The sequence below is a fragment of the Phocoena phocoena genome, chromosome 19 (genome assembly GCF_963924675.1).
Source record: "Phocoena phocoena chromosome 19, mPhoPho1.1, whole genome shotgun sequence".
Taxonomy (NCBI): Eukaryota; Metazoa; Chordata; class Mammalia; order Artiodactyla; family Phocoenidae; genus Phocoena; species Phocoena phocoena.
In genome coordinates this window covers 41,792,195-41,819,748 of record NC_089237.1, presented here as the reverse complement: position 1 = coordinate 41,819,748, position 27,554 = coordinate 41,792,195, and the positions used below count along the sequence as shown (strand labels likewise).

The 27,554-nt window shown below is 41.2% G+C and overlaps 1 protein-coding gene and 1 pseudogene across 1 annotated transcript in view; one reads left to right on the top strand and one right to left on the bottom strand.

The window, feature by feature from the left end:
• The window catches only part of MYO1D (myosin ID), a 341,349-nt gene that overhangs the window by 96,767 nt on the left and 217,028 nt on the right, over positions 1-27,554 (bottom strand). Inside the window, exon 21 of the mRNA XM_065896475.1 lies at positions 2,175-2,329. Coding sequence (XP_065752547.1) covers positions 2,175-2,329 — 155 coding nt within the window. The remainder of the gene's footprint in view (positions 1-2,174; positions 2,330-27,554) is intronic.
• Positions 26,204-27,158, top strand: LOC136138340 (small ribosomal subunit protein eS24 pseudogene; annotated as a pseudogene).

Genomic DNA, 27,554 nt, shown 5'->3' with positions numbered 1-27,554 from the left:
GACTCATTTTGTGATACAGCAGAAACTAACACACCACTGTAAAGCAATTATATTCCAATAAAGATGTTAAAAAAATTCTTACATATATTCGAGATAGAAATGTATCTTAGAACACATGCTAGGAAAAGAAAGCAGTTGATGGATTCTCGAACCAGATTCACATATTTCCACCACTTGTGGAGGCATTTAACAGTGGTTAGAATGTGAGAAACAAGGACTCAGACTGAGAAAAAATATTTCAGTTTCCCAGGCAAAAACTATTACTACAGGCATCCAAATGAAAGGTAAAGATTAAAATCCCTTTGATTATCCATACTTTGCTATAACTACATATTAGGAGGAAAATAGGCCTGTTTATTTGAGTTATAGACTTTATTGTAGAGATGCCTTCTCCATGTCCTTCCCTTCCATTCTAAACGCTTCAGTATTTCTCTTACTTTATAATTATTTGGCAGATGGAAGGGAATTTTTCAAAGGCCTATATGTTTATTATTGTCTTTTGGTAATTCCTTAGTCGGATCTTATTTTTTCCCACCAGATGACCATGAAACATTATTTTATTCATAGCATTTAAAAACATTTAATTATATAAGATATTTAAAGATCTGTCTTGATCTAGGATACAAGGTTTAAGAACATAAAATAAACGGCCTGCGCAGCTCACTTTTAAAATTATACTCCAGGGCTTCCCTGGTGGCGCAGTGGTTGGGAGTCCGCCTGCCAATGCAGGGGACACGGGTTCGTGCCCCGGTCCGGGAAGATCCCACATGCTGCGCAGCGGCTGGGCCCGTGAGCCAGGGCCGCTGAGCCTGCGCGTCCAGAGCCTGTGCTCCGCAACGGGAGAGGCCACAGCAGTGAGATGCCCGCGTACCGCAAAAAAAAAAAAAAAAAAAAAAAAAAAAAAAAAATAAAATTATACTCCATACATTTATCAGTAAAAAGGAACACAGCAGAATTATACGTGCGGACATCAGATTCTCAATATGCCTTTGTTTACAGAAAAGCCATGTCTAAACTTAAAGGAAAAGAAATACTCATGAGGAACTAGATTACTGTTGGCAACTTAGTAAATGTCTTTTAGGAAGAAAAGGAACTGGACACTGGGCTCATTTCTCAGTCCCTGAGTTTGGAGGAGTGGTCTCCTTCTGGCATCAGGGTGGTGGGGTGGCAGAGACAGTGTGCCACAACGGGAAGAACATCTGAGTTTGGAGTCAGAGAAACACCCAACTCCAAATACTCCATGACCTCCTTTGGGAAGAGAAACCCCATCTCTAAAACAACTCTAATAAATAACCAGACAAGTCACTTCTCTGCTTGAAATGATCCATTCACTGGGCCCCATCACCATCAGGGTCTGCTCCCCTTTTATATCTCTCACTTCACTGTTCACTACACAGACATAGACAACTACCCCAGGTATCGCCTAGGGCTACTATGAAGTTCTCAGACAATGCCACGTTCCCTCATGACTCCATGTTTTTGCAGAGGTAATTGCCTCTTCAGAATCCCTTTAGTCAAAATAAGGTCATTAAGGTGAGTCTTAATCCAACATGACTGGTATCCTTAAAGGAAGAGGAAATTTGGACATAGTCATGTACAGAAGGAAGACCATGTGAAGACACAGAGAGAAGATGGCCATCTACAAGCCAAGAAGAGTGGCCTCAGAAGAAACAAACCCTGCAGACACCTTGATCTCAAAATCTAGCCTCCAGAATTGTAAGAAAATAAATCACTTTATTAAAAAAAAAAAAAGAATCCTTTTAGTCTTTGTGGACCTACATGTCATCCTAAACCTGCCTTCTAATTTGTTTATATTCATAGTAGCTATTCTAACTGATTATATGTGGGGTAAATGAGAAGCTGTGACAATAAGAATATAAAGTAAGTTTTCTGTCTTTTGGATTTAATTACATTTGGATTGGCAGTGAAGAAATCACCATTGGGGAAATCTCTCATTGTTGGTTCAGCTGGAGGCTGGAAAAGTAGACGATCATCCCTAATCTTGAAACTAAGGCTGGATGCTAATTTTGCCTTCTGGGAAACAGATGATTTAAGTTTTCCTTAAGAAGGAAAATAACTTAGTACACTAAAGTTGGCACAAAACAAGTTCAGTGAGAATTATGATGAAAGATATCATATATTTTCAACTTAGTTAAACAAAAATCAAACTTTACCTCTTGAAATGATTCACCAGGACTCCAACCAGCTCTCCAATTCGACTCTCGTGGGTTGGCTGTTTGCTGAAGAGACAGACGATGAGGTCTTTGTTGTCCTTTGTATGGAACACTACCAGTTGGTCCTTCCCATTGGAGACGCTCAGACCAGTCAACTGCAAAGAGACAAGGCATGGAAACTGTAAGGGTGGTTCTCAAAAGAATGAATTTAAAAATACAGTTTGTAATGGTTCTACTCAGTAACTCTGATGACATTAATCCTTATCGAGCTTCATGAAATAAGCAGATGAAAGGAAATAATAAAGATAAGAACAAAAATTAACAAAATTAAAAGCAGAAAAACAATAAGGTAAAATCGATGAAACAAAGAGCTGGTTCTGTCAAAAGATAAATACAATTGCTGAATCTCTAGTCTGAAAGAATAAAAGAGAGAAGACTTAATTACCCATATCAGAAATGGAAGAGGGGCTATTACTACAGACCACATAGACATTAAAAGGATAATAAAGGAATATTTACAACTTTATGCACATAAGTTCAACAACTTTGACAAAACCAAACAATTCCTTGAAAGCCATAAACTACCAAAATTCACCCAAGAAGACATAGATAACCTGAATACTGCTATATCTATTAAAGAAATCAAATTTGTAGTTAAGAACCTTTCAAAAAAGAAAACTCCAGAAGGCTCAGATGATTGCCTTGGTAAATTCTACCAAATATTTAAAGAAGAAATAACACCAATTCTCCACATCTCCTCTAGAAAATGGAAGAGAAGGGAACACTTCACAACTCATTTTATGAGCACTGTCCTGATGCCAAAAATAGACAAAGGCAGTACAAGAAAACTACAAACCAATATCCAATATCCTTCATGAACATGGATGTAATTAGAATGGCCAAGATATCAGCAAATCAAATCCAAAAATACATAAAAACAAAAATGCATCATGACCAAGTGAAGTTACTCTAAGAAATGCATAGCTAGTTTTGTATTAAAAATATCAATCAATGTAATCCACCATAGCAACAGAAAAAACCAACAACAAAGCTACACTATTTACAATTGTCAGGACATGGAAGCAACCTAAATGTCCACTGACAGATGAATGCGTAAAGAAGATGTGGCATATATATACACAATGGAATATTACGCAGCCATAAAAAGAAACAAAATTGACTTATCTGTAGTGAGGTGGATGGACCCAGAGTCTATCATACAGAGTGAACTAAGTCAGAATGAGAAAAACAAATATTGTGTGCTAACGCACATATATGGAATCTAAAAAAAAACGGTACTGATGAACCTAGTGGCAGGGCAGGAATAAAGACGCAGACGTAGAGAATGGACTTGAGGACACGGGGAAGGGAAAGCTGGGACAAAGTGAGAGAGTAGCAATGACATATGCACTACCACATGTAAAATAGATGGCTAGTGGGAAGCTGCTCCATAGCACAGGGAGATCGGCTTGATGCTTTGTGACAACCTACAGGGGTGGGATAGGGAGGGTGGGAGGGAGATGCAAGAAGGAGGGGATATGGGGATTATATGTATACTTATAGCTGATTCACTTTGTTATACAGCAGAAGCTAACATACTGTAAAGCAATTATACTCCAATAAAGATATATAAAAAAAGAAACCTATCATATCAATTGACGCAGAAAAAGCATTTGACAAAATTCAACACCCATTCATGATATAAATCTCTCAGCAAACAGGATTAGAAGAGAATTCAACCTATTAATGACATCTACAAAAACGCCACAGCTAACATCTTACAAAGTGGTGAAATACTGAATGGTTTCCCCAAAGATCAGGAGCAATGTAAGGATTTCTACCATTACTGCTGCTGGGCGACTTCATACTGGAAGCCCTAGCCAGTGCCTTAAGGCAGGTTTAAATAAATTAAAAGGCATACAGCTTAAAAGGGAAGAAACAAATGACTTTATTTTCAGATTACATGATCATCTATATAGAAAATCCCAAGGAATTTACAAAATAGCTCTCAGAACTAATTAGTGGGTTTGGCAAGGTCACAAAACACAAGGTCAACAGACAAAAATATTTCTGTATACCAGCAATGAAAAACTGGAAACAGAAATTTAAAACCAAAACCATACACAACTTCAAAACCCAAAATACTTAGATATAAATATAACAAAATGTGTGTAAGACCTGTAAGCTGAAAACTATGAAATGTTGATGAAAGAAATCCAATGAACATGCTGATGACAGGAATAAAAGAAAATCTAAACACACAGAGAGGAATAATGTGTTCATGGTTTGGAAAATTCAATATTGTTGAATACTGCCAATTTCCCCCAAATCGATCTATAGATTTAATGCAATCCCAACCAAAATCCCAGCAGAATTTTTGGTAGATATCAACGAGCTGATTCTAAAATGTATATGGAAAGGCAAAGGAACCAGAGTAGCCAAAACAATTTTGAAAAAGAACAAAGTTGGAGGACTCACAGTAGCTGATTTTCTTACTATAAAGCTACAATAATCAAGACAATGTAATTGTCAAAAGGACTGTCAAAGGGATAAAAACATAGATCAGTGGGAAGAGAATGGAGAGCCAGATATAGTCTCACACAAAAATGACCGATTGATTTTTCACAAAGATGCAAAGGCAGTTCAATGGAGAAAGGATACTTTGGACATTTGGGTAACTCAGAACATTTGGACATCCACATGCCAAAAGAAATAAACATTGACCTAAATCTCACACCTCATGAAAAATTAATTCAAAATGGGTCATAGATATAAATGTAAAATGTAAAACCATAAAACTTTTAGAAGAAAACACAGGAGAAAATCTCTGTGACCTTGGATTGGGCAAAGATTTCTTAGAAATGACACCAAAAGCACAACTCATAAAAGACAAAAAAAAAAACTGTTAAACTAAACTTCATAAAATTTAGAACTTTTCTCTATGAAAGACATTGGTAGGAGAATGGAAAGACTGCCCACAGACTGGGAGAAAATATTTGCAGAGATATATCTGATAAAGGACCTGTGTCCAGAATATATAAAGAACTCTTAAAACTCAACAACAAGAGCACAAACAAGTCAACTTAAAATGGGCAAAAGATGTGAAGTCACTTCACCAAAGAAGACCTGTGGGTGGCAAATAGGTGCTCAACATCACTAGGCACTACAGAAATGCAAATTAAGACTGTAACAAGATATCACCACAAGCCTATCAGAATGGCCAAAATAAAAGCAAAGAAGAACAACAAAAGTGACACTACCAAAGAGAACGTAGAACACTCAACTCTCATACATTGTTGGAGGGAATGTAAAATGGTACGATCGCTGGGAAAACAGTTCCGCAGTTACTCAAAAAGTTAAACATAGAATTACCACGTGAACCAGAAATCTCGGTCCTAGGCATTTATCCCAGAGAAATAAAAATTTATGTTCACACAAAAACTTACACATGAATGTTTACAGCAGCTCTATTCGTAACTGCCCCGAACTGGAAAGCACCAGAATATCCATCAATAGGTGAATAAGCAAACTGTGATACATCTATACAATGGAATGTTATTCAGCAATAAAAGGGAATGAATAATACAAATTATTGATATGCATCACTATGGTTTATTTTCAAAGGCATTACGCTGAGTGAAAGCAGCCAGTCTCAAAAGGTTACCTACTACACGACTCCACTTATGTGATATTCTAGAATATAGTTGTCAGGGACTGGGGTCAGGGGGAGTCTGATACAAAGGAGTTTTTTGGGGGTAATGGAATGACTCTGTATCCTCATTGTGGTGGTGGTTACAGAAATCTGTGCATGTATTAAGACGCACAGACCTGTATACAATCACCACTGCCAAAAGCCAATTTTATTTATTTATACGCAAATTTAAAAAAATATATAGCTCCTTGGTTATTTTGATCCCTAGATCTATCTTGGTCAATAAAGCAGAAACCCGAGTGATTTCTTGTTCAGTGGTTTGTTCTTCTATTGCAGAAAATACCAAAGTGCCACCTCCTGGCTGCCACAGGTGCTGTCAGTCTGGCAATCAGCATTGACAGGATACCCACTGGGGGCAATGCAGAGTACCAGGCAGCCTGGGGGTGGGGATGGAAGTACCAAAGATGCAGAAGGTATAATCTCTGTTCTAGGGGGATTCATGATCCAGTTGGATGAGTGGAAGAGACAAATACCCAACAACCGAAGAACACTTTAACAGTTCATACGTTTGGAAGATCATTAAGTCTCATGCCCATATATTACAGATAAGAAAACTGAGGCTCAAAGAAGTTAGCTGATTTGCAGACCCTGAAACTGGAACTCAGGCCTGCAGACTGACCCAGACCCATGTTCTTTCTATCAGAGTAGGCTTTTCCAAATAACATGTACAAATGAACGTAAGCTGTAAAAATAAGTATCCCTAAATGTCACATAAATAAATTTTCATAGGAGGTGAGTTCTTAGGTTGATTTTAAAGAATACGAGGGTCAGCGCTCAATGGAGAGAAGGGAAAATATTCAAGGAGTTGGAAATCATTTCACAAACCTACGTTAGATCATGGGTTTTCTGAGGCCATGGATAAGAGAATGTATCAATCTTTCTGACACTTAGATGATTTTTTTTTGTTTTTGTTTTTTGGTTTGGTTTGGTGTACACTGGCTTTTTTTAAAGTTCCTTTTAAAAATATTTTACTGAAGTATAGTTGATTTACAGTGTTGTGTCAATTTCTGCTGTACAGCAAAGTGAGTTAGTTATACATATATATACTCTTTTTCATTTCTTTTCCATCATGGTTTATCACAGGATGTTGAATATAGTTCCCTGTGCTATACAGTAGGACCTTGTTGTTTATCCATCCTATATATACTGGTGTGCATCTGCTAGCCCCAAACTCCCAGTCCTTCCCTCCCCCACTCCCAGATGATTTTTATATGAGTAAATTAAAAATATCATTTTCGTTTAAAAAAACATGTTACGTCTATGATCCTTCTCTCTCATTTATTTTATATACAAAATTCAAAATGAAATTTATGTAGCACTTCACAGGAGAGCTTGATTAAAGCCTAATAAAATGAGAATTCTAACAGCACTAACTCCGCCTGCATATCCCAGGAACATCAGCTGCAGGGGTCCGGGGAGAGGGACCGATTCAGCAGTGAATGCTGAAACCATCCAGATAGAAGGTCCCCTCCTGGATGCTGTCGGGCTAGAGCAGAGGCGCCTATGACTGTTCTCTCAGCCACCTTCCCACCTCGGGGTGTGGAATTCCCTTCCTGCCCTTCCCTATTCCGCCCTGCCTGAGTGGCTTCACCTGGACGGGCATAGGAATTCTTCACGTGTGCTCTCAGGCCTATGCGCATGCCAGAGTCCCAGCAGAAAAGAGGGAAAACAGCACCTACTTTCCTCTGCTGCACAGATAATGGAAGATTAAGATCCTGTTGTCACCAAGGCAGGACAGACAGCATCCAGGATGTCTCTCGTGTTCTGGGAGACAGGATGCTAGATGGGAAAAAGCAGTGGAGTAAGGGATGACCTGCGTGTTCATCTCAATCCAGCCGTGTGAGCCTGAGCGAATCACTTGATTTTGGGGGAGGCCATCTGTCTCCTTTTCTGCAAAATAAGGATCCTACTAGGTGCCTCATCTACCTCATAAGATTGTGGCAAGGATCAAATAGGAGCAACTCAGAGGTATAAAAAGATAAATAAGCAAAACCCCCTGCCTTCAAGGGTCTTTACACTCTAAGAGAAGAGATGCCAGCGAAATCTGAAAATCTTTACACAAGTACCATGCCAAGGGAGGTACTGTATGCGAATACATCAGTTAGGGAAGGGATCCTACCTCAGTTATCTTCGGGCAGCCAGAACACACAAGTAAGTTCTCTGAACAAAAGTGAAACTCCTTATCAGGGCTTCCCCCTACTAGTTGCCTTCTTATTTTTCATAATCTGTGAGATCTCTATGCTATGATAAATCTAAACCTTCCTCTTCTTTGGTTTTGAAGCTTTGAGCAGGGCAGGTACAATCTCTGATGCTAATCTAACTCAATTCTCCTAGACCCTCCTCCTATGGAGGATCAAATAGTGAACATAACCGGACAAGTAAAAAGAACGTTATAACTTTCTAATCGTTAGTAAAAAGAGAATAAATAAAACTTGAACAACATAGCAACTAGAAAAAAAAAGAAGGAAATAGCACAGAAGTATTAAAAATGGAAAGCGTTTAAATAACACAATCAAATTTAAGAAAACAAAATTTGTCCGTTTCTCTAAGAAATGTGAATGGGATACAATTCTTTTATTGGAGGAAAACGGGTCACGGATTAGGTCAAAAAAGAAATTTAACTATACTCTGTTTATAAAAGATGCGTCTAAAACAAAAAGACACAGAACAAAAATGAAAGGATGGACAAAGACGTACCAGAAAGAAACTAGGGATGGGAATAGTAGTAACAGACAAAGCAAAATCCAAGGCAAAAAACAAAACTTTTTCGTTTTATATTGACAAAAATATAGCAAAAAATCAAAACCACCTTCTCCATGCACTGAATAACATGGTACTGAAACATACAAAGCAAAAATTATTCTTATACAAGAGAAATGGACCAAGTTGTGATTTTAGTGGACGACCCAGTGGTTGGCAGTTCAAGCAGGCAAAAAGCAAATGAGTGTGGAGAGTGGCTGAATAGTCAACGTATTTGATTATCAGTTACATGGAATTTTTACACACATGTATTGTGGTCCCTGAAACACTTACACATATGTATTATGTATTGCGCCAAAAGTAACATTCCTCTCCCCAATTACAAAAAGTAGGATATGCACTGACCCTGATCACAGTGCAGTAAAACTAGAAATTATATAAAGGTTAACAACACAACCTTATCACTGAGAATTTTTTAAAAGAAGTATCTCTTTAGGCAACTCCCGGATTATAGTTGCAACTACAGACAATGAAGAAGTTAATGAGAAAGAGAATTTTACATAAAAATTCATGGATGCAGCCAAAGCTATATTCAAAAGAAAACACATTGCCTTAAATACTTTTGTTATTAAATAAGAAATAAAGGAAGTAAATTAAATACCAAAAACCTAGAGAAAGAGCAAAAGAAGTCTATCAAGGTAAAAATTAGTGAAGATAAAATCAGAAATCGATGAATGAGAAAAACAATATAGATGATAAACCCAAGAGCTGGTTCTTTGAAAAGACCACTAAAGAACCAAATCCTTGTCAGGGCCTAATCAGGAAAAAACAAGGCAAAAACACAGATATCTAACATGAGGAATGAGAAAGAGATTTAAGAAAAGGTGTGATGTCTTTGGAAATTATGAGAATAACATCTGTAATTTCCTATTAATAAGTTAAGTATTTGTGAAATGCATGCTTTTACAGGAAAATACAAACTACTAAAAACTGACTCAAAGAAAGATGAAATAATCAGAATCAATTCATAACTAGGGGAATTTTTTTGTATGTTGGCAGAAAACACTCTCCTAAATGTTCCTGGGCACAGATGATGGTAGTATAGGCCATCAAGTCCCAGGTAATTCCTACGCTATGGAAAATGCTCTAGAACATAAACAGACACCATCCCGACTCATTTCATTGAATCCTGGTAGCAAAACTTGATGAAGATCTCTTTCACACACACACACACACCTAGAGACCAATCTCACAAGGACAGATGCAAATACTCAAAATAATTAACAAACTCAATTCAGCAGGCTAATATGCCATGACCATGAGGGCATATGGTTCACAAGTGTAAGGATGGTTCACTAATAAGAAATGCATCCATATCGCTCAGCTGATTAACAGGTCACATTTATGCGTCATCTGTGTGTTTGTCCCACTAGAATTATCTCCTTGCTTGACAGCTTTCACTTTTTCAAGGCAAGTATGAAGTTGTGTCCTTGTACTGTTTTTATTTTACAGTATTCCACGGTATATAAAACAGTATCTCGGGGCTTCCCTGGTGGTACAGTGGTTGGGAGTCTGCCTGCCGATGCAGGGGACATGGGTTCGTGCCCCGGTCCGGGAAGATCCCACGTGCCGCGGAGCGGCTGGGCCCGTGAGCCATGGCCGCTGAGCCTGCGCGTCCGGAGCCTGTGCTCCGCAACGGGAGAAGCCACAGCAGTGAGAGGCCTGCATACCGCAACAACAAAAAAATAAATAAAAGTAAAAATAAAACAGTATCTCTCTCCATAGAAAGTTGGTAAATACTCAAATGTATTTATTATCATATCAACCCTATAATATTAGTTTTAACTTTTTTCTAACCACTGGTAATCTTTGGCAGCAAAGCATTGTGGATAAAGGAGAGAACAGACTTCCTCCCCTGTAGAAAAGTTATTACTGGACTAGAAACAAGTATCATGACTTGAGCATGGAGACTTTGGCCTGGACCTTTTAATACAATTAAATGACAGAGACTAAGTATGTTAATAGATACTGTCTATCTTTTACTATTTTTATAAATAGCAGGTAAGAAAAGAATTAACTGGAAATTAAAACATATGACCCTACTCACACCAAAATACTCCATACACCTTGACCCATTAGTCCAACAGGATTTTAAAAATTGAGGTATAAATTACGTACAGTAAAATTCACAGACTTTTAAGTGTTTAGGTGGATGATTTTTGACACCCAAATCAAGATACAGAACATTACCAACATGACAGAGAGTTTCCTCTGAATGTCCTCTTTTAAGACTTAGCTCTATATTTGTAAGTCAAATTGGCTTACTTAGCTTTTGAGAGCTAAAAAGATTAGCTCATTACTTGGACCTAGAAAGCCAGAGGTCCACGGTAGTAAGAACAAACTCACAAAATACTGAATTTTCTCTTTATCTTTTCTCTGTTTTCATGAATTGTACCATTAGGATTATGAGAATTTTACAAAGAAAATAGTTAATCTTTGAAGGTGACAAACCAGACAAATGCTATAATGGTAATCTTAAAGGAACTATTTAAAATATGATAATAATAGAATATAGGTTTATTCAAATTGCTTGAAATAGGTGGTTTGGAATTTAAACTACTTTTTGGTGGCCTATATATTCTTCTCATAGTAAGATTCATTGCAATAGAATTTAACTTCATTTGATTTCTCTTAATGACAGATAATTCTTGGTTTCTAATCTCCAGTTTTCAATAATTAAAAAAAAATTATGTTGAGGCTATAAACCCACAGTTGTTGGATTAGGTTCAGCCTCACTTTGCAGGACAAGAACAGGGACAGGGTTAATACTTCCCCAAAGTCCACTGTAACCACAAGTCATTTTGCTTGCTGTCTTTTTTAAAAACATATATTCACTCTTGTAAAAATTCTTTTACGTCATTACAGAGTATTGAGGAGAGTTCCCTGTGCTATACAGTAGGTCCTTATTAGTTATCTATTTTATATATAGTAGTATGCATATGTCAATCCCAATCTCCTAATTTCCTCCCCTCTTTCCCCCTGGTAACCATACGTTTGTGTTCTACATCTGTGACTCTATTTCTGTACTGTAGATAAGTTCATCTGTACCATTTTTTTAGATTCCACATATAAGCGATATGATATTTTTCTCTGTCTGACTTACTTCACTCAGTGTGACAATCCATGTTGCTGCAAATGACATTATTTCGTTCTTTTTTATGGCTGAGTAATACTCCATTGTATATATGTACCACATCTTCTTTATCCATTCATCTGTCGATGGACATTTAGGTTGCTTCTGTGTTTTGGCTACTGTAAATAGTGCTGCAGTGAACATTGGGGTGCAAGTATCTTTTCAAATTGTGCTTGCTGTCTCTTTTGCTCCATATTCTATCTTTATTTCTCTGTCTGCATCTGTACGTGTGTGCACAAGCTTTGTCACTGAAAACTGTGGGGCCTCAAAATGCTAGCAGTAAATTCCAGGATCCCAAACAACAATTTCAAAAAACTGAAGACTTCTGGAGAATGTGGGAATCACGAGAAGAGGCCCTGATACGTTATGACAAAATTCTCTAATAATGGAATAGGCCACGAGCCCTTGAACTCTTGTGACTTTGAAAAGAGTTAATCTTTTATAATGGTGATCAACTCCTTTAAAGCCATCCAGGTCTGACCAGGGAGGAGAATGCATGCCTTTTTACAGGGCTTCCTGGCTAGTTTTCACTCTGGGGCCTTCTTGTTCCAGACTTACTCCCAGGAAGCAGCTACTCCATGTCTTCTTGAGTGGGGGGATCTCTTCTCTTCTGTGGTTAGTGCTCTCTGCAAACACCTCCAAGGGACTTCACTAACTTGGGGCTGCCCCCCACCCCAATCAGGGATGTGCTTAAAACACAAAGATCTTTCATAAAATTGTACGCAAATCATTTCATTTCTTCAGGTATCTGCTTGTATTGTGGTATATACACTTGGCCTTTGGGATTTTCTATTCCCTACTTCAGTTCTTTGGTTTGATGGCAGAGTTATAATATTTATGCTCTTTTGATCTCAATTAACAAATTGATTTGGCTGCTCGACGATGGAGAACATACTGTTCATTCTGTTTTCCATTCAGAAGCTTGGAAGACAGTTGCTCCGACTTTCTGTAGGATGCCTGGTGATTTTATTTCTTGCTTTGTCTCTCTGTTCTCTGTTCATCTGTCTCTCCCGATCTCCCTTCTCCTCTCCCTTTCCCTCTTTCTTCCTCCTTCTCTTCCTCTCTCTCCTTGGCCCAACTAGCTATAAATCAGAGATCTTAGCGAAGCAGATCTGTCATAGAAATAATGCAGAGTTTGGGATAAATAAGAGTTTATCCCTCATCATTTGGAAGCAATGCTTGTGCCCTGAGCCACTATGTAGGGGGTGGCTCTATCCTGAGGTCACTGTGCTGTGAGGATCTCAAGCCTCTTGGAGAGGTCAAGGGTTGACCCTCTGGTCAGCAGTCCTGGTATGAGCCCTCCCAGCCCCAGCGCCAGAAGAGTGAGCATATGAGGGTCCCAATGATCCCAAGCCTCAGTTGTTGAGTAACTGCCAGCTTTCGTGTCTTCCCAACCAAAGCCCTAGGTATTGTGGAACAAAGGTGAACTGGCCCCATTGTGCCCTTTCCAAATGCCTGACCCACGGAATCCATGATCATAATAAAATGGTGGTACACTACTATATTTAAAATAGATAACCAACAAGGACCTACTGTATAGCACAGGGAACTGGGCTCAATATTCTGCAATAACCTAAATGGGAAAAGAATCTGAAAAAGAAAGGATACTTGTATGGGTATAACTGAATCACTTTGCTGTACACCTGTAACTAACACATCATTGAATCAACTCTACTCCAAAAGAAAATAAAAATTAAAAAAAATAATAAAGTGGTCATTTATTTTACTCCACTAAGTCTGGGGTGGTTGGGTACACAGCGATAGTTGACTGGAATCAAAATTTGGAAGCAGCGAGGTGCTACTGTAACACAATACTAAAACAGTTGACACTGGCTTTGGGGAGTGGGTGGCAGCTGGAAGAGCCTTGAGGAGCCTGCTGGTGGAATCACGATGGGCTTTAAGGAGGTAGTCACAAGGGCCTGAAGGGAAGCAAGGAAAATATTATTTCAAGCTTGAGGAAAGGGGACCCTTGACACAAAGTGGCAGGAAATTTGACAACACTGTTGACTATGGGAAGGTAGAAAACAGAAAATGTACCTAACAAATTCAATGATCTAGATAAGGATTTCTAGACAGGACACTGGAAGTGCCATCTGGCTGCTTCTTGCTGTCTATGAAAACATGTGAGAGGAGAGAGATGATCTTAATACAGAACGGTTCAGCTTTCATGCAAAATTTAGAGGAAATATAAAGCAGCCTGCACTTGCTGGGTTTGAAAATAAAACTGTTTCTTATTCCCAGCTTCTCCAGATGGCAAATGATTCTCAAATTGGGAAACGGTTTCAGGGCAATGATCAAGTCCAGAGCGGGACTGTAAAATCCTCTGTCAAAACCTCAGAAAGATCTAAGGCAGTGTTGCATAGAAACTTCCAGGCAGATTAAAGATCTTCAGGGCGTGCCTTTCTCTATTAAACAATGGGGTCTTAAGAGTCGTAGGGACCTTGTCCCATAGTAGCTCATAAGGAGCCCCAGGTACAGGACAGCTTATCTTGCAGAGGTTTGTGGGTGTGGTTTTAGTGGATTATAAGTTGATGTATAGTTAAGTCCACCAAGATTTCAAAGGAATTGTATCAGGTTGGACTGAAAGGGACAGAGACATTACAAAATGTGCAGAGGCTTTTGGACCCCCAACCTTTGATGGGCAGGAAGCAGACCAAGAAGGCTCCTTAGTTTCAAACACAGATGGCCCTTGGCTACTATGTGCCTCCCATTTCCCATCTCTTGGAATGGGGAGTGTCTAGTGGGGTATCCCATCCCTGTGTCACCATTGTATGTTGGGTATGTGGGGCAGATAACTTGTCCTTTTAAGGACCTGAGTTTCACAGGTCTTCAGATTGAAGGAACTCTAGTTGAGGAACTGCATCTAAACTGACTTACATGATGAGATCCTGGACCACAACCCTGAACCTGATGACATCAGGGGATGAGACTTTGGGGCATCTTGGGTGGGGGTGAGTATATTTTGAATGTCAGAGTAATGAAAATAATTTTTGACCAAGGGGTAGACTGTGGAGGGTTTAAAACTTGTTCATAAATCCTTTGACATTCCTCCCATTGAGAGATGGGAGTCTCTGTTCCCTCCCCTTGAATCTGGGCTGATCATAGTACTTGCTTCTAACCAATAAAATGCAAAGAGGTGATGCTGTGTGACTTCCGAGGTTAGGTCATAAAAAGGGGGTGCAGCTTCTGCCTCGTTCACTGGGACGCTCATGCTCTGAGCCCTAAGCCCCCCGTAAGAAGCCTGATTACCCTGTGGCCACTATGCCATAAGGAAACCAAGAATCTCCGAAAGGGCTCATAAGGCTCTCCAGTCAGTAGCCCCGGTTTTCAAGTCCTCCCAGCCCAGGTAGGTGTCAGTCTTCTGAGTGAATGAGCCTTCAAATGATTCCAGCTCTCAGCCCTTGAGTCACCCCCCAACCTTCCAGTCTCCTCAGCTGAGGCCCCAGATATTGCAGAGCAGAGACAAGCCATCTGCTTTGCCCTTTCTGAATTCCTGACCTAAAAGAACCTATGACTGGGCTTCCCTGGTGGCGCAGTGGTTGAGAGTCCGCCTGCCGATGCAGGGGACGCGGGTTCGTGCCCCGGTCCGGGAAGATCCCACATGCCGCGGAGCGGCTGGGCCCGTGAGCCATGGCCGCCGAGCCTGCGCGTCCGGAGCCTGTGCTCTGCAACGGGAGAGGCCGCAACAGTGAGAGGCCCGCGTACCGCAAAAAAAAAAAAAACAAAAAAAAAAGAACCTATGACCATAATAAAAAGGAGATGGCTGTAAGTTTGGGGTAAACTATTATGCAGCAATAGTGACCAGAAAATAGAGAAATCCTAATTTTGTAAATGTGTCATGGAAAGAATGCATAGTTCAGGATAACTAAGAGTTTATGCCTTTCCAAACAAAAATCACTTTCAAGAAAACATTTAAAAAAAATGTTACCATGTTGGAAGAACATGTAAGAACACACTCTTTTTCAGAAATATTTTCCAGCTTCATTAAACATTATAAAAGTATTCTTTTACTTTCTTAAGGATTCAGAGTTGTCATGGCGAACAGTAATTAGTAAATGTGCTTTAAAACAGATGCATCTTCGGGGCTACTGGCGTTCCTATGACCATACTCCCCGGACCACATGTTCCAAAAATCATGCCTGTGTGTGTTAAAGCACATGACATTCTAATGGTGAAACAGACCCTTTTCTACAAAATACATGCCATGAGCAGTAACAAAAAAATTGTCTTAAAGCCAGTTTAATCGACTTTAGGCACAAGCAGTTAGTTATAAGCCTAGAACTATTGATCAATATTATTCAGGTCAATGCAAATCACTGTAATCGACTGACAAAAGGGCTAAGTTGCTACTATTTATCGATAAAGCCTTTCAACCCTTGATTTTAACAGCTTCATGAAAGCAACTCAGCAAAACTCTTCAATAGACTTCCAGTATCAACCCATCTAACTGCACCGAATAAATGACATCTCCATATTCAACTCCAGTTTCTTCCAAATATTCCTCATCCTGACAGGGATTAAGGGCAGCATCAAGAGGAAAATTTACAACCTAGGTAACGTTCGCATCACAAATGAACTTTGTACTTTACGATACAAATTCCTTTAGAGAGAGTTACCTAGGAATCTGGGCCTGCCATAGCCTCCTTTATTAATTTAAACGTTTGAGACATTTTTCCCTTTTGGTGCAAGTACCTCATTTGTGGCGCGCAAGTTTGACTTTTTCATATTTAGATTAAGTGTGTCAAATTCCTTACTAGAAAGGGGGTTAGAACCTGCCAGTTCATGGGTATCAGCCACATGGCTAATTGTTTTCTTTTCGCTAAAAATCTCAGACAGGCCTACTGGAGGTCTCTCTCCTAGATTATTGGCAGTTTGAGTTCCAGGGTTTGTCTCGCAGCTCGGTATTCGGTAGTTTCTTGAAAAACTGAACTTTAATTCCAAAAAGACTGCTCTGAGGAGACAGCTCAAGAAATCACTCCAACAAGTTTTTAATACCAAGCCATCTAGTAGAACTAAACTAAATCTCCTCAGAGCCCTCCTGTACTTTCAGTTTTCATATATTGCAACCATCAATATGCCTGCCTGCGAGGGACTGACTCCCTTTTAATTACTGCTTCAGATTTATCGTCGTGGGCTGGGGACCAGATCATCGGATTCATCACAAGGGTGCATGAAGCAAGATAAATGGCCCAAGAGGGCCCTTCTTTAGAAAGAGCACGCAAAATTTAGTACACAAACTCCATCACGTCTATTCTGACTACGCAAAAGTTGTAAAATTTCTCCACTTATATTCTATTTATCCCCTATGGTTCATTTAGGCCAACGTTCTCAACCCCGGCTGCATGTTAGAATCAGTGGGGCTACTCTGATTTAGTTGGTCTTGGATGGGGCTGGGCAACTATAGTTTTTAGAACCTCCCCAAGTGATTCTAATCACACACAACCATTGATTTAGGTAAAACCATTACATAACTTCATCTTAGACAGTCAAATTATCATTTTACAGAGCTAATTGTTTTACTAATCGAGTTTTATATGATTTTGAATTTATTTTCTTTTCTCTCTTAAAATACCAACTTAAGTTACTTTCCTTATTGGTCTTTTCATTGAATTTTTTTTTAACCTTACAAATTAATGATCCTCTCAATGCAGAGATTATTCCCTCAAAATTTTAGGTTTCCTTTCCTTATCTTATGTTTGTCAGCAAGTTGAATCCATGTAGACTAGTTTTGCTCTATTTTAGGGATGAAGAGTGACTTTTGATCACATCCTGGCCATTCTGGGTATTATGTTATGAGACCCTGGATTTAATGTAAATCTTTTACTCTGTCAGGCTTCTGCTAAAAAGGGACCAGTAGGGGAAGGAGGCACCGATGCTTTACTGCAGGGTGGGAGTCCAGGCCCCACGTGGGCTCCCCAATACCACCCTGCTGGGGAGTATGAGAGGCACCTTAGAGCCACCAGGAGCCGGTGGGAAGCTAGCCCCTCCCCTGGCCTCCCCTGACTCTATGGAGAGGGGAAGGGACACCACCCCTTCCCTGGGTGGGGGGGTGCAAGTCCAGGCTCCCCTTTGGGCCTCTTTGATGCCACCCCAGTGGGGACGGGGAAGGGTACCTCTTCACTTCGGGCAAGGGTAGAGGTCCAGGCTTTCCATGAGGCCTTTGCTGATGGAAGTTAGGGGGGCCTGCAAACCTCCTAGGTGTTTTTCCAGAGAATGCTTGTGGTCAGATAGGCTGCCCACTTCCTGGTCCTTTGGCAAGAGAGAGCAAGCTTTTCTTGTCTGTGTCCATCTGGATAGGGGGCTTCTCCAGCAACGCAGTCTGGGATGTACAGAGACAAAAAGAAATCTCAAGGAGCTCACTGCCATGTTGCTTTTCAAGTCTTAAAGTCCAGAGCTAGTTCACTTTCTCTCCACCTTTCAGAGTCTCCTTAACGTTTGTTTTATAAGATGATGTCCAGGGCTTTTAGCTGTATGTGGCGAGGAGGATAGGGAGACACACATCTATTCTATCCTGTCCAGAACTGGAAGTCCCAGCTCTCTGTTCTAGATCATGCACGCGAATGCATTAGAAAGTGTGGCTTTCTCTTTAGTGAGCTCATGGTGCAGCTGGGCAGCCAAGCAGCATATATCGCAGGAGTGGACAACGTGGGCCTAGTGGGAGAGGGGGCTGCAAGTTTCCCTCTCCTTAAGATACTGGCAATTCTCAAATGTGAACGTCAGCTTAGACACTTCTTGCAGTGCCAGATGGGTATTTGGCCTGTCTGGGGAAAACTCAGACAGGGGTCCCATGGAGGGCCCATGGGGACCACATATTTGACTTAACCAAGATGAAACTCATTGCCCTGCCTTAACCACTGTGTTTCTTGGGGCCCTATTTCAATTCAGCACCACCGGTGGCACCGTGTCCCAAGCCCCAAAGCCTATTTACTGAATGGTAGTTATTTCACCAGCCACTTCCCAGTTCGTCCAAACTTGGTTACGTTGTCAGGATTAGCTTCCTAAGCAACAAACCTCTGCAGGCCTCTTAAAATCTGTCGCTCTGCGTTGCCAAAAGCCGTCATTCACAAATCCCTTTAAGAATCTCAAAAAAGCCACAGGTACTCTGTACAGAAAAGTGCACAAGTGTTTGTGTATACTTATGAATCCCTGAAACTCTTCCTTGTCTGAGAAACCATGTCCACCCTTCCTCCACACTCTCAGCAATTCATGCTGCTCTGTTTTAGCGCGTAAGGAGTTGTCCTGCGGTGATGTCTGTATCTGTTCGCCTCACCCACTGAACGATAAGCAGAGGCAGTCTCCTTCCTCTTTCTTTCTAGCACCTAGCGCAGTGCCGCAGTGCCGCAGTAGGCAGATGATCACAATTTATTGCATGTGTGGAGGACAAAAACTGAAAGGTACAGATGAGGTCGAAGGGCACTCTTTGCTCAGGAAACTCTGATGGTTCCCATGTGTTCCTCTTTATCAAAGCCCTACCCTTCATCGTAGCCTTAAAAGCTCTATTCTCCTGGTAATTTCCCCTTTCTCTCCTCACCCTCTCTGGATGCTCTTATCCACACTCACGGTTTAAGCTACCACCCACTCATGGCTTCCAAATCTGTCTCTATTCTGGATTATTCTCTAGACAGTTAATTGTCTAGCGGGCCTCTCCATTTTTCCTCAGACTCCTCAAATGAAATCCATTTAGGACTGAATTTATTTCCACCCTCTCCTACCACATCTCTGCTTCCCCCCCCCGGCCCCACTACATTTCCCATCTTGGTGAGTAACCATCACCGCCTACCCAAGTTGTTCAAGAAAGAAACCTATGAGTCTAGACCCTTTCCTCTCGATGCCCAAGGCCTTCTACCACTTAAATAGCTCTTGAATCCAGATCCCTTGACCCCTTTAAATGTCCTTGCTTGAGTTTAGGCCCTTGTAATTTCCTTTTTTTTAAATATATATTTTAAAGTTTATTTATTTTATTTTTATTTATTGTTTTTGGCTGTGTTGGGTCTTCACTGCTGTGTGTGCGCTTTCTCTAGCTGCGGTGAGTGGGGGCTAACTCTTCGTTGCGGTGCGCGGGCCTCTCATTGCGGTGGCTTCTCTCCTGCTGCGGAGCACGGGCTCCAATCGTGCAGGCTTCAGTAGTTGCGACTTGAGGGCTCAGTAGTTGTGGCTCGCAGGCTCCAGCGCACAGGCTCAGTAGTTGTGGCGCACAGGCTGAGTTGCTCCGTGGCATGTGGGATATTCCTGGACCGGGGCTCGAACCCGTGTCCCCTGCACTGGCAGGCAGATTCTCAACCACTGTGCCACCAGGGAAGCCCAGGCCCTTGTAATTTCTTAACAGGATTATAGCAGCAGCCTCTGAACTGCCTTCCCTGTCACCAGTCCTGACCCCTCCAGTGCATTCGTCAATACCCATTTATTAAGCACCTACTATATGGCCACAGCTCTTCTCTCATGGAGTCTGTATTTTAATAGGGAGTAGGGGGAGCCAGAGCGTAAACAACTGTATAAGGTGACAGTGGTGACAGGGTCTATAAGGAGGAATATAGTAGCAGTACAAAGGTGTAGAGAGGGATAGGATGGATGCTTCTAGACAACCCGTTGGAGGTTATCCTGGGCAGAGAGCTGAATGAAGTGAGGGAGCCAGGCAGTTATCTGGGAGGAGAACACTCCAGGCAGAAGGACAAGCAAGAGGACAGAATAAACAGTGAGGATGCTGAGGGCTGACTTTATCCCACCCCTCTGCTGTCCTCAGGCACTGGGACTGCCAGTCTGCAAGGGGTTTAAGAGCTGATAATTACTGAGCGTTTTACTATGTGACAAGGACTATGATAAGGACTTCACATGCATTACTTCAGACTTGTTTACATGCAGCTCATTTCAGGCCTCACCTCAACACTCCACTGGGGTGGGTGCTATTGTTAAAATGGGGCATAAACGCAACAACTACCCACATGCTTCCACATATCCTAAGGCCTGTGTTTGCCAGACATTGCCCACCAGGATGTGACTCTTCTTTTGTCCTTTACCATTTACAGCATAATAGTCTTTAAATGCAACATGAGATATTTTTACAATTCAACAGGCTTCGTGAAATGGTAAGGGATGGAGGAGAAGGGGAGTAAGGGCAGACACGGGAGGCGGCTTCCTATGGAGCAAAGCGACTGTTCCGTGCACAGAAGCCAAAGAAGTAATCTAGCAATGTCAGGAGAAGGGATCCTGAACTTGTCCACTCTACCTACCCTGCCTGATGTATCTCCATCCCCGACACATTGTAAAGACGTCTTTATTTAGATATAATTCCAATAAAATAAAATCTTTTTTTGGTCTGTTATGTCAGAAAATCAGATTCTCCCTGTAGTACATTAGAACTTTGCTATAATAATTCAGTGTAGAGAACGTTTGCTCTGAACCTCAACCAGTAACAAAGAACTAAGCTCATTTATTTAATACCTAAGAGCTCAGGACCCGTGCAGGACTGCCTCCCAGTGTTGTGGGGAGGATCAAGTGAGACAGTGTATGGTGACGTCCATCACAAGGGATGAAAGTCAGCAAACATAAAGTGATTATCTCTACTACTCTTGTTGAAGGAAGATCTGCCGATGAGACCATCTGCAAACATGAAACCACAGTCAGTACCTTCAAGAAGATTTAATTTTTGATACAGATCACAGGATCCCAAGGCTTTCCAGAAAACACACACTCTTTCCCTGTCACTTTCCCACGTACGTGTGCATGTGCCCGTGTGCTTGCACACACACGCAAACACACACACACACACACACACAGAGGTGAGAAAAATCTAATGGCAGAACTGAATCTGGGGGCAAGTCCAACTTTCAACAGATGATTCCAAGAAATGGCTAGAACGACAAAAGTGAATAAATTTGGTTAACAGAATAGTTAGATCAGTGGATCGCCTCCCTGGTTGCACACTAGGGAGCTTTAAAACATGCCGGTGCCTACCCACAGAGACTCAATTTCATTGATCTGGGATGTGGCCTGGGTATCAGAATTTTAAAAAAACTCCCCAAGCTATTCCAACGTGCGGCCAAGGTCGAGAACCCCCGAGTTAGAAGCTACAAACATTTTTGATTCGGGCTTGAAAAGTGGAAACTAAATGAAATCAAATTCAAATCTCCTAAGTATCAGGTTAGCAGTGAAAGCACCAAATTTTTTTCTGGCCTGAGACTATGGTACCTTTTCCTACGTGTTTATTCTTGGAAAAGACAGGGTTGCAATTAAGAGAGAAACAGCTGTGCAAATGGAAGTACAATGTGGCAGCTCGATTCCAAGTGCTGTTTTTTTTTTCTCCAAAGGAAATGAAGCAAAAGGCTTCCTTTTCCTTTTTCTTTTTGGACCCTAATGCACCACACCTTGAGAGTCCTTGACAGGTAGAACAGGGCTGGTACACGAGCTCTTGTCTTGATTATGTCATTTCCTGTGGGATCCCCAAGGCCTACAAGTCACTTATCCTCAAAAGGTTACGAAGAAATATTTTAGGAAGCAATTAATATTGTAAGAAAGACCTAAATAAACAAGGAGAATGGGGGGGAGAGAAAAAAAGAGAGCAACACACTCAACTAAGCCAGAAGGTGCTTGGCATTATGGCTCATTAGGGCTTTGGGGCTCTGGTGTCTGAAAATCTGTACTGAAATCCTACACTAGTGACCAATACCTCTGGGAATTGTAACGGTTAGAGACGACTGCTTATGGTAAACGGTACTAAGCAAATCCAGTTATAATGTCGAAAGTCAGGGCTTTGGGGCGGGAGGTAAACTCCATTTTCATCAGTACCGTACTTGGAAACTCAAGTGATTCACTGATAAATGATACTTAGCTTCCTGCACAGAATTCCTATAAAGATGGAGACACAGTATATTCAAATCTCCTAATAGGTGGCGCAGTGGTTAAGAATCCGCTTGCCAATGCAGGGGACACAGGTTCGAGCCCTGGTCCGGGAAGATCCCACATGCCACGGAGCAACTAAGCTCACAAGCCACAACTACTGAGCCTGAGTGCCACAACTACTGAAGCCTGTGCGCCTAGAGCCCGTGCTCCGCAACAAGAGAAGCCACCGCCATGAGAAGCCCACGCACCGCAACGAAGAGTAGCTGCCTGTGCGCAGCAACAAAGACCCAACACAGCCAAAAATAAATAAATTAATTAATTTATAAGAGAAAAAAATCTCCTAATAAATGCCTGACACTGGGCATGTGATTAATGTTAGTTCTATTTCTTTCCTCTTCTTAAAATAGGATCTGAGTTGTATGCATTATTCATCATAAAATGGGAGGCGGTGATAGGAGGTTACCATCAGGGTTGCGATTCTGAGGGCTCCAGGGTCTAACGGAAGCCAGGTGCCACTGCCTGTGAGCTTTGTGACCTTGGGCCATTACCTTACCTTGCTGAGCGACAGTTTCCCCTGGAGAGGAAGGTACAGTCATCTGTACCTATACAGCTGCCACAGGCCTGTGTCGGGCGGGCTGGTTTGCTTCTCTGCCTCTCCCGTGGGCCTGTGGGCAGACTGAGTGACAGACTATTCCACTGCTAGTGCCTGGCAAATGCACAGCACATAGTAGGTGTTCAAAAAGGCTGACTGCGGAAAAGAGAGCTCTCATAAGACAGCTGTGTAAAAGGAAACCTATTACTGCAAGGTTAGTGACGTCTGTTTCTGCAAACGCACAGATCTTTTATGGGCACGCCTCCATTCAGGGCTTTGTTTTAAAAGGATCTTGTTTCTAGCAATCTGACCTCTGGATAAATGAGGGGGTGTCATACTAATTTTCTTATGCTTTATTTTTAAAAAGGCTTTGTGTTTCTTTAAAGAGATAGCTTTTCAAAGGAGTCATGCATTGGTTCTAATGACTGTCGCTTTCAGACCCCGCTTTGATACATCTTTTACATTTGTAATTGAATTTCCACACACAGTACTAATCAAAATGGACTCTACCTCCTGTCCCAAAGCACTGACTTTTGACACTGTAAGTCAGTTTGCTCATTTAGTATGGTTTAGCATTAAGTGGTGGTCTCTAACCGGTACAACAAAAGGCATTTACTTCCAAACACATGTCAGGAAAACAATCAATTTCAGGTTAGCTCTGAAATTCCGACTTTCTTCTCTTATTTTAAAGAAAAATGAGATAACACGGCTAGATGTCACATTTCTTAGAAGTATTTTAAAACCACGTGGCTCACTCAAATCCAATCATAAAATAATGGAGTGCTAAAAGAAATTACAAGGACAGTGGACCATTTCGTTGCCACAGCATCAGAGCAAGAAAAGATTCTTGAAAAATTAAACTGAAACCCTAACATGTTTATCTTTTAAAATTCTTCTTTAATATAGACATTGCTTTTTTTCTAAGAACGGAGGTTTCCAAATACCCAATATTGCTAAGCAATGCTCTTTGTTGTAACAGGCAAAAATATAAACGTTTGCACAAGATATTCAAAATAATACAGCTTGCAGGAACTGCCGAGAATTAATTAGGAAGGTAGTAAGCTTGCTACCCAAATAAATAAATTAACCCGAGTGCACTCAGTGTCTGACATTAAGGGGTTATATACTTTCCATTAAAGAGGACTAATAAATATAGTTTAAAGGCTCGAGGGAGGAGTGAGAGAGGAGAAGGCTGGCGCGCACCAGCTCAGGCGGTGCCAGACGTCAGCTGACTGCCTCCATTGAGATTACCATGGAAACACCTTCTCCTGGGACAATGCCACGAGGGCAGGGTGCTTTAGCAATGGTGATGGGGAGCAAAGCCAGCAGGCGGATGGATTTTTAGCAGGATTCAGCCCTGTAACGTATTACAAGGACAATCTATCTTCCAAATGAAACAGTATCTTTCTAGCCAGTCACTGTCAGATAGAGTAATAAAGCACGATGCCTGGCAGAATTGCAATCCATTTACCTCTACAAAACAGTCGCACCCTTTCAGATAATTGTCTCTCTTCTCTAGCCCGCCCGCTTGCTTCGTATTCTCCATAGAACTAAAGGAGGTATTTGTGTAAATTAATTGGCTGCTTCCTTAGCCATCAAGCCCATACTGATAAAAAGGGACTATATCAAATAGCATTCAAGGGCAGATTCAAGTATTTTTCAAACCAACCCATCAACTGTGGGCAAAACCAACACAGTTCCCCCGACAAAAGGGTGAGAGGAGCTCCAGCTGAGGTCAGGTTAAATGTTTCAGTTTATGCGGTCTCCCTCGAAACCGGTGAACAGATTTCATGTTTACGCAAATTAAACTCAGTCTTGGCAATCAGCACCCTGAGCGCCGGCTGGGGGGAGGCCATGCCCACAGGAACTCGAAAGGCAGGGACAGCAGTGCATTGATTCGAGCAATGTGCCACAGCCATGGGGTGCAATTTTCCCCACTGATTTATAGTGATCTCTAGGATGATACACGGAGTTAAAGAGGTTGTGACCAGAGTTTTGCACACAACGTGGCTAACTGTACGGGCTACTTCTTGCCTTTGTTCTCTGCATCAAGCTGCAGCTACCACGAGTCTCCCTGCTTTGCAAAACATTTGGATTCTGATCTCACTGCCCCCGACCCTGTATAAATTTTAAACTTTCTTGACAACTGTTTTGGAATTAATGCTTTCTTTCGATATTACCATTTACAAATATAGTGTCGAGAGTGACTCAAGGGGGATGACGCTAATTTGACAATAACACCGATTCCTAACCTAACTAACTATGCAGCATTTGTACCTAGAAAGCCACTCTGTAGTTAATAAAGGGGTCACCTGAAAAAAAATAAATAAATAAAGGGGTCACCTGTAACTTGAGTGTTTCGTCCTCAGATTGCTATGTACAGTTAGTTGACCATGCCATTTGTGAGGGTATTCTCAAAAACCTTTCACGGTTTCCCATTTTTATCTTTCCTGTGAAGAGTGCCTGGAACCATGGCTAAATGATAAATTGATTGAAGAATTTTTGCTAATGGAAGGGAAAAAAAAGGTCTCAAATTTATCTTTTAATTATATTTTGCTTAGGCTTATGTCAAGATCAGTCATTATCTCCTGAACACAAACCAACTGACCACAGAGAGGGGAGAGATGATTCTTGTAACTAAAGATTGACTGAGACCCCAGTGTGGGCTGGCTTATATAATTTAGGGTAATAGAAAAATACGTGAGGGCTTCCCTGGTGGCGCAGTGGTTGAGAGTCCGCCTGCCGAGGCAGGGGACGCGGGTTCGTGCCCCGGTCCGGGAGGATCCTACGTGCCGTGGAGCGGCTGGGCCCGTGAGCCATGGCCGCTGAGCCTGCGTGTCCGGAGCCTGTGCTCCGCAACGGGAGAGGCCGTAACAGTGAGAGGCCCGCGTACCGCACCAAAAAAAAAAAAGAAAAGAAAAAAGAAAAATACGTGATACCACTACACACCTGTTAGAATGGCTAAAATTAAAAAAAAAAGAAACTGGTAATAGCAGATGCTGGTGAGGATAAGAAGTAACAGAACTCTCGATCGTTGCTGGCGGGACTGCAGAAATGACAGTCACTTTGGAAGACAGTTTGGTAGTTCTTATAAAGCCAAATTTGGCCTTATCACAGGAGCTAAAACTGCAGTTGAAGGTATTTACCCAAATGATTTGAAAACTCACGTCCATAAGAAAACCTGCATGAGAATGTTTCTAGCAGCTGTATTCATAATTGCCCCAAACTGGAAGCAACCGAGATGTTTCAATAGGCAAATGGATAAACAAACTATGGCACATCCATACAACGGACTATTATTCAGCAATAAAAAGAATAAGCTATCAGGTCACAAAAAGGCATATAAAAGCCTTAAATACTTATTGCTAACTGAAAGAAGCCAGAATGAAAGCGCTACATACTGTATGATTCCAACTATATGATATTCTAGAAAAGGCACCACTATAGAGACAGTAAAATGATCAGTGGTTGCCAGAGGTTTGGGGAAGAGAGAGAATAGTTGTAGAAACACATAAGAAGTATCCAGGTTTTCCTCCCTGGCTGCCTGAGGATCAACCACCATTAGGAATGACACAGTAACTATCTAGACCAGGAAGTTCATGACCAACCAACTACGGAAACAAATGGTCACTGATGTCCTTCATCCTGGAACGGCAACAGTATCTAAGAAATTTGGGAAAGACCGGACAAAATGTACAAGACTACACTAGGTGTCATCTTTGTGTTTGGATTCGGAACCATTTCGGTGGTGGCAAGATAAATGGCTTTGGTGTGATTTCCGATTCCTCGGATGATGCAAAGAAAAATAAAGCCATACACAGACTTGCAAGACATGGCCTGTATGAGAAGAAAAAGACTTCAAGAAAACAGTGAAAGGAACACAAGAACAGAATGAACAAAGTCAGGGGGACTGTAAAGGTCACTGATGGTGCTGACAGAAAGAAGGAGTAAAGATTATGTAGTGACTTTATCTGCTGTAATTGTGCAGATTTTAAATCAGAGGATTCATAAACTGTGAAAACTTAAAAAAAAAAGAACTATCAAACAGCAAAGCAGTGGAAGAATTTTGTTATAAAAAGAGACTGGGAAAAGAAACTGAAAATAACAGGTATTGTTACTGATGGGCAACTTATTAATAGGTAAATACTTGATGGCAATATTTATCTTAGTTTCTTAGGCTAAATTCTAATTGTTCACAGGAAAACATGGGATCTGTTCTACAAGCAGTTAGAAATTTAGGCTGCAGTGAGGGCAACATAATAATAGCTTGGCTACAATGAAACATTTTCCAAAGGTGATCCACAAGGCAGAGTTTGCTGTATGTGTGCCTTCTTTGTTGAGATGCAA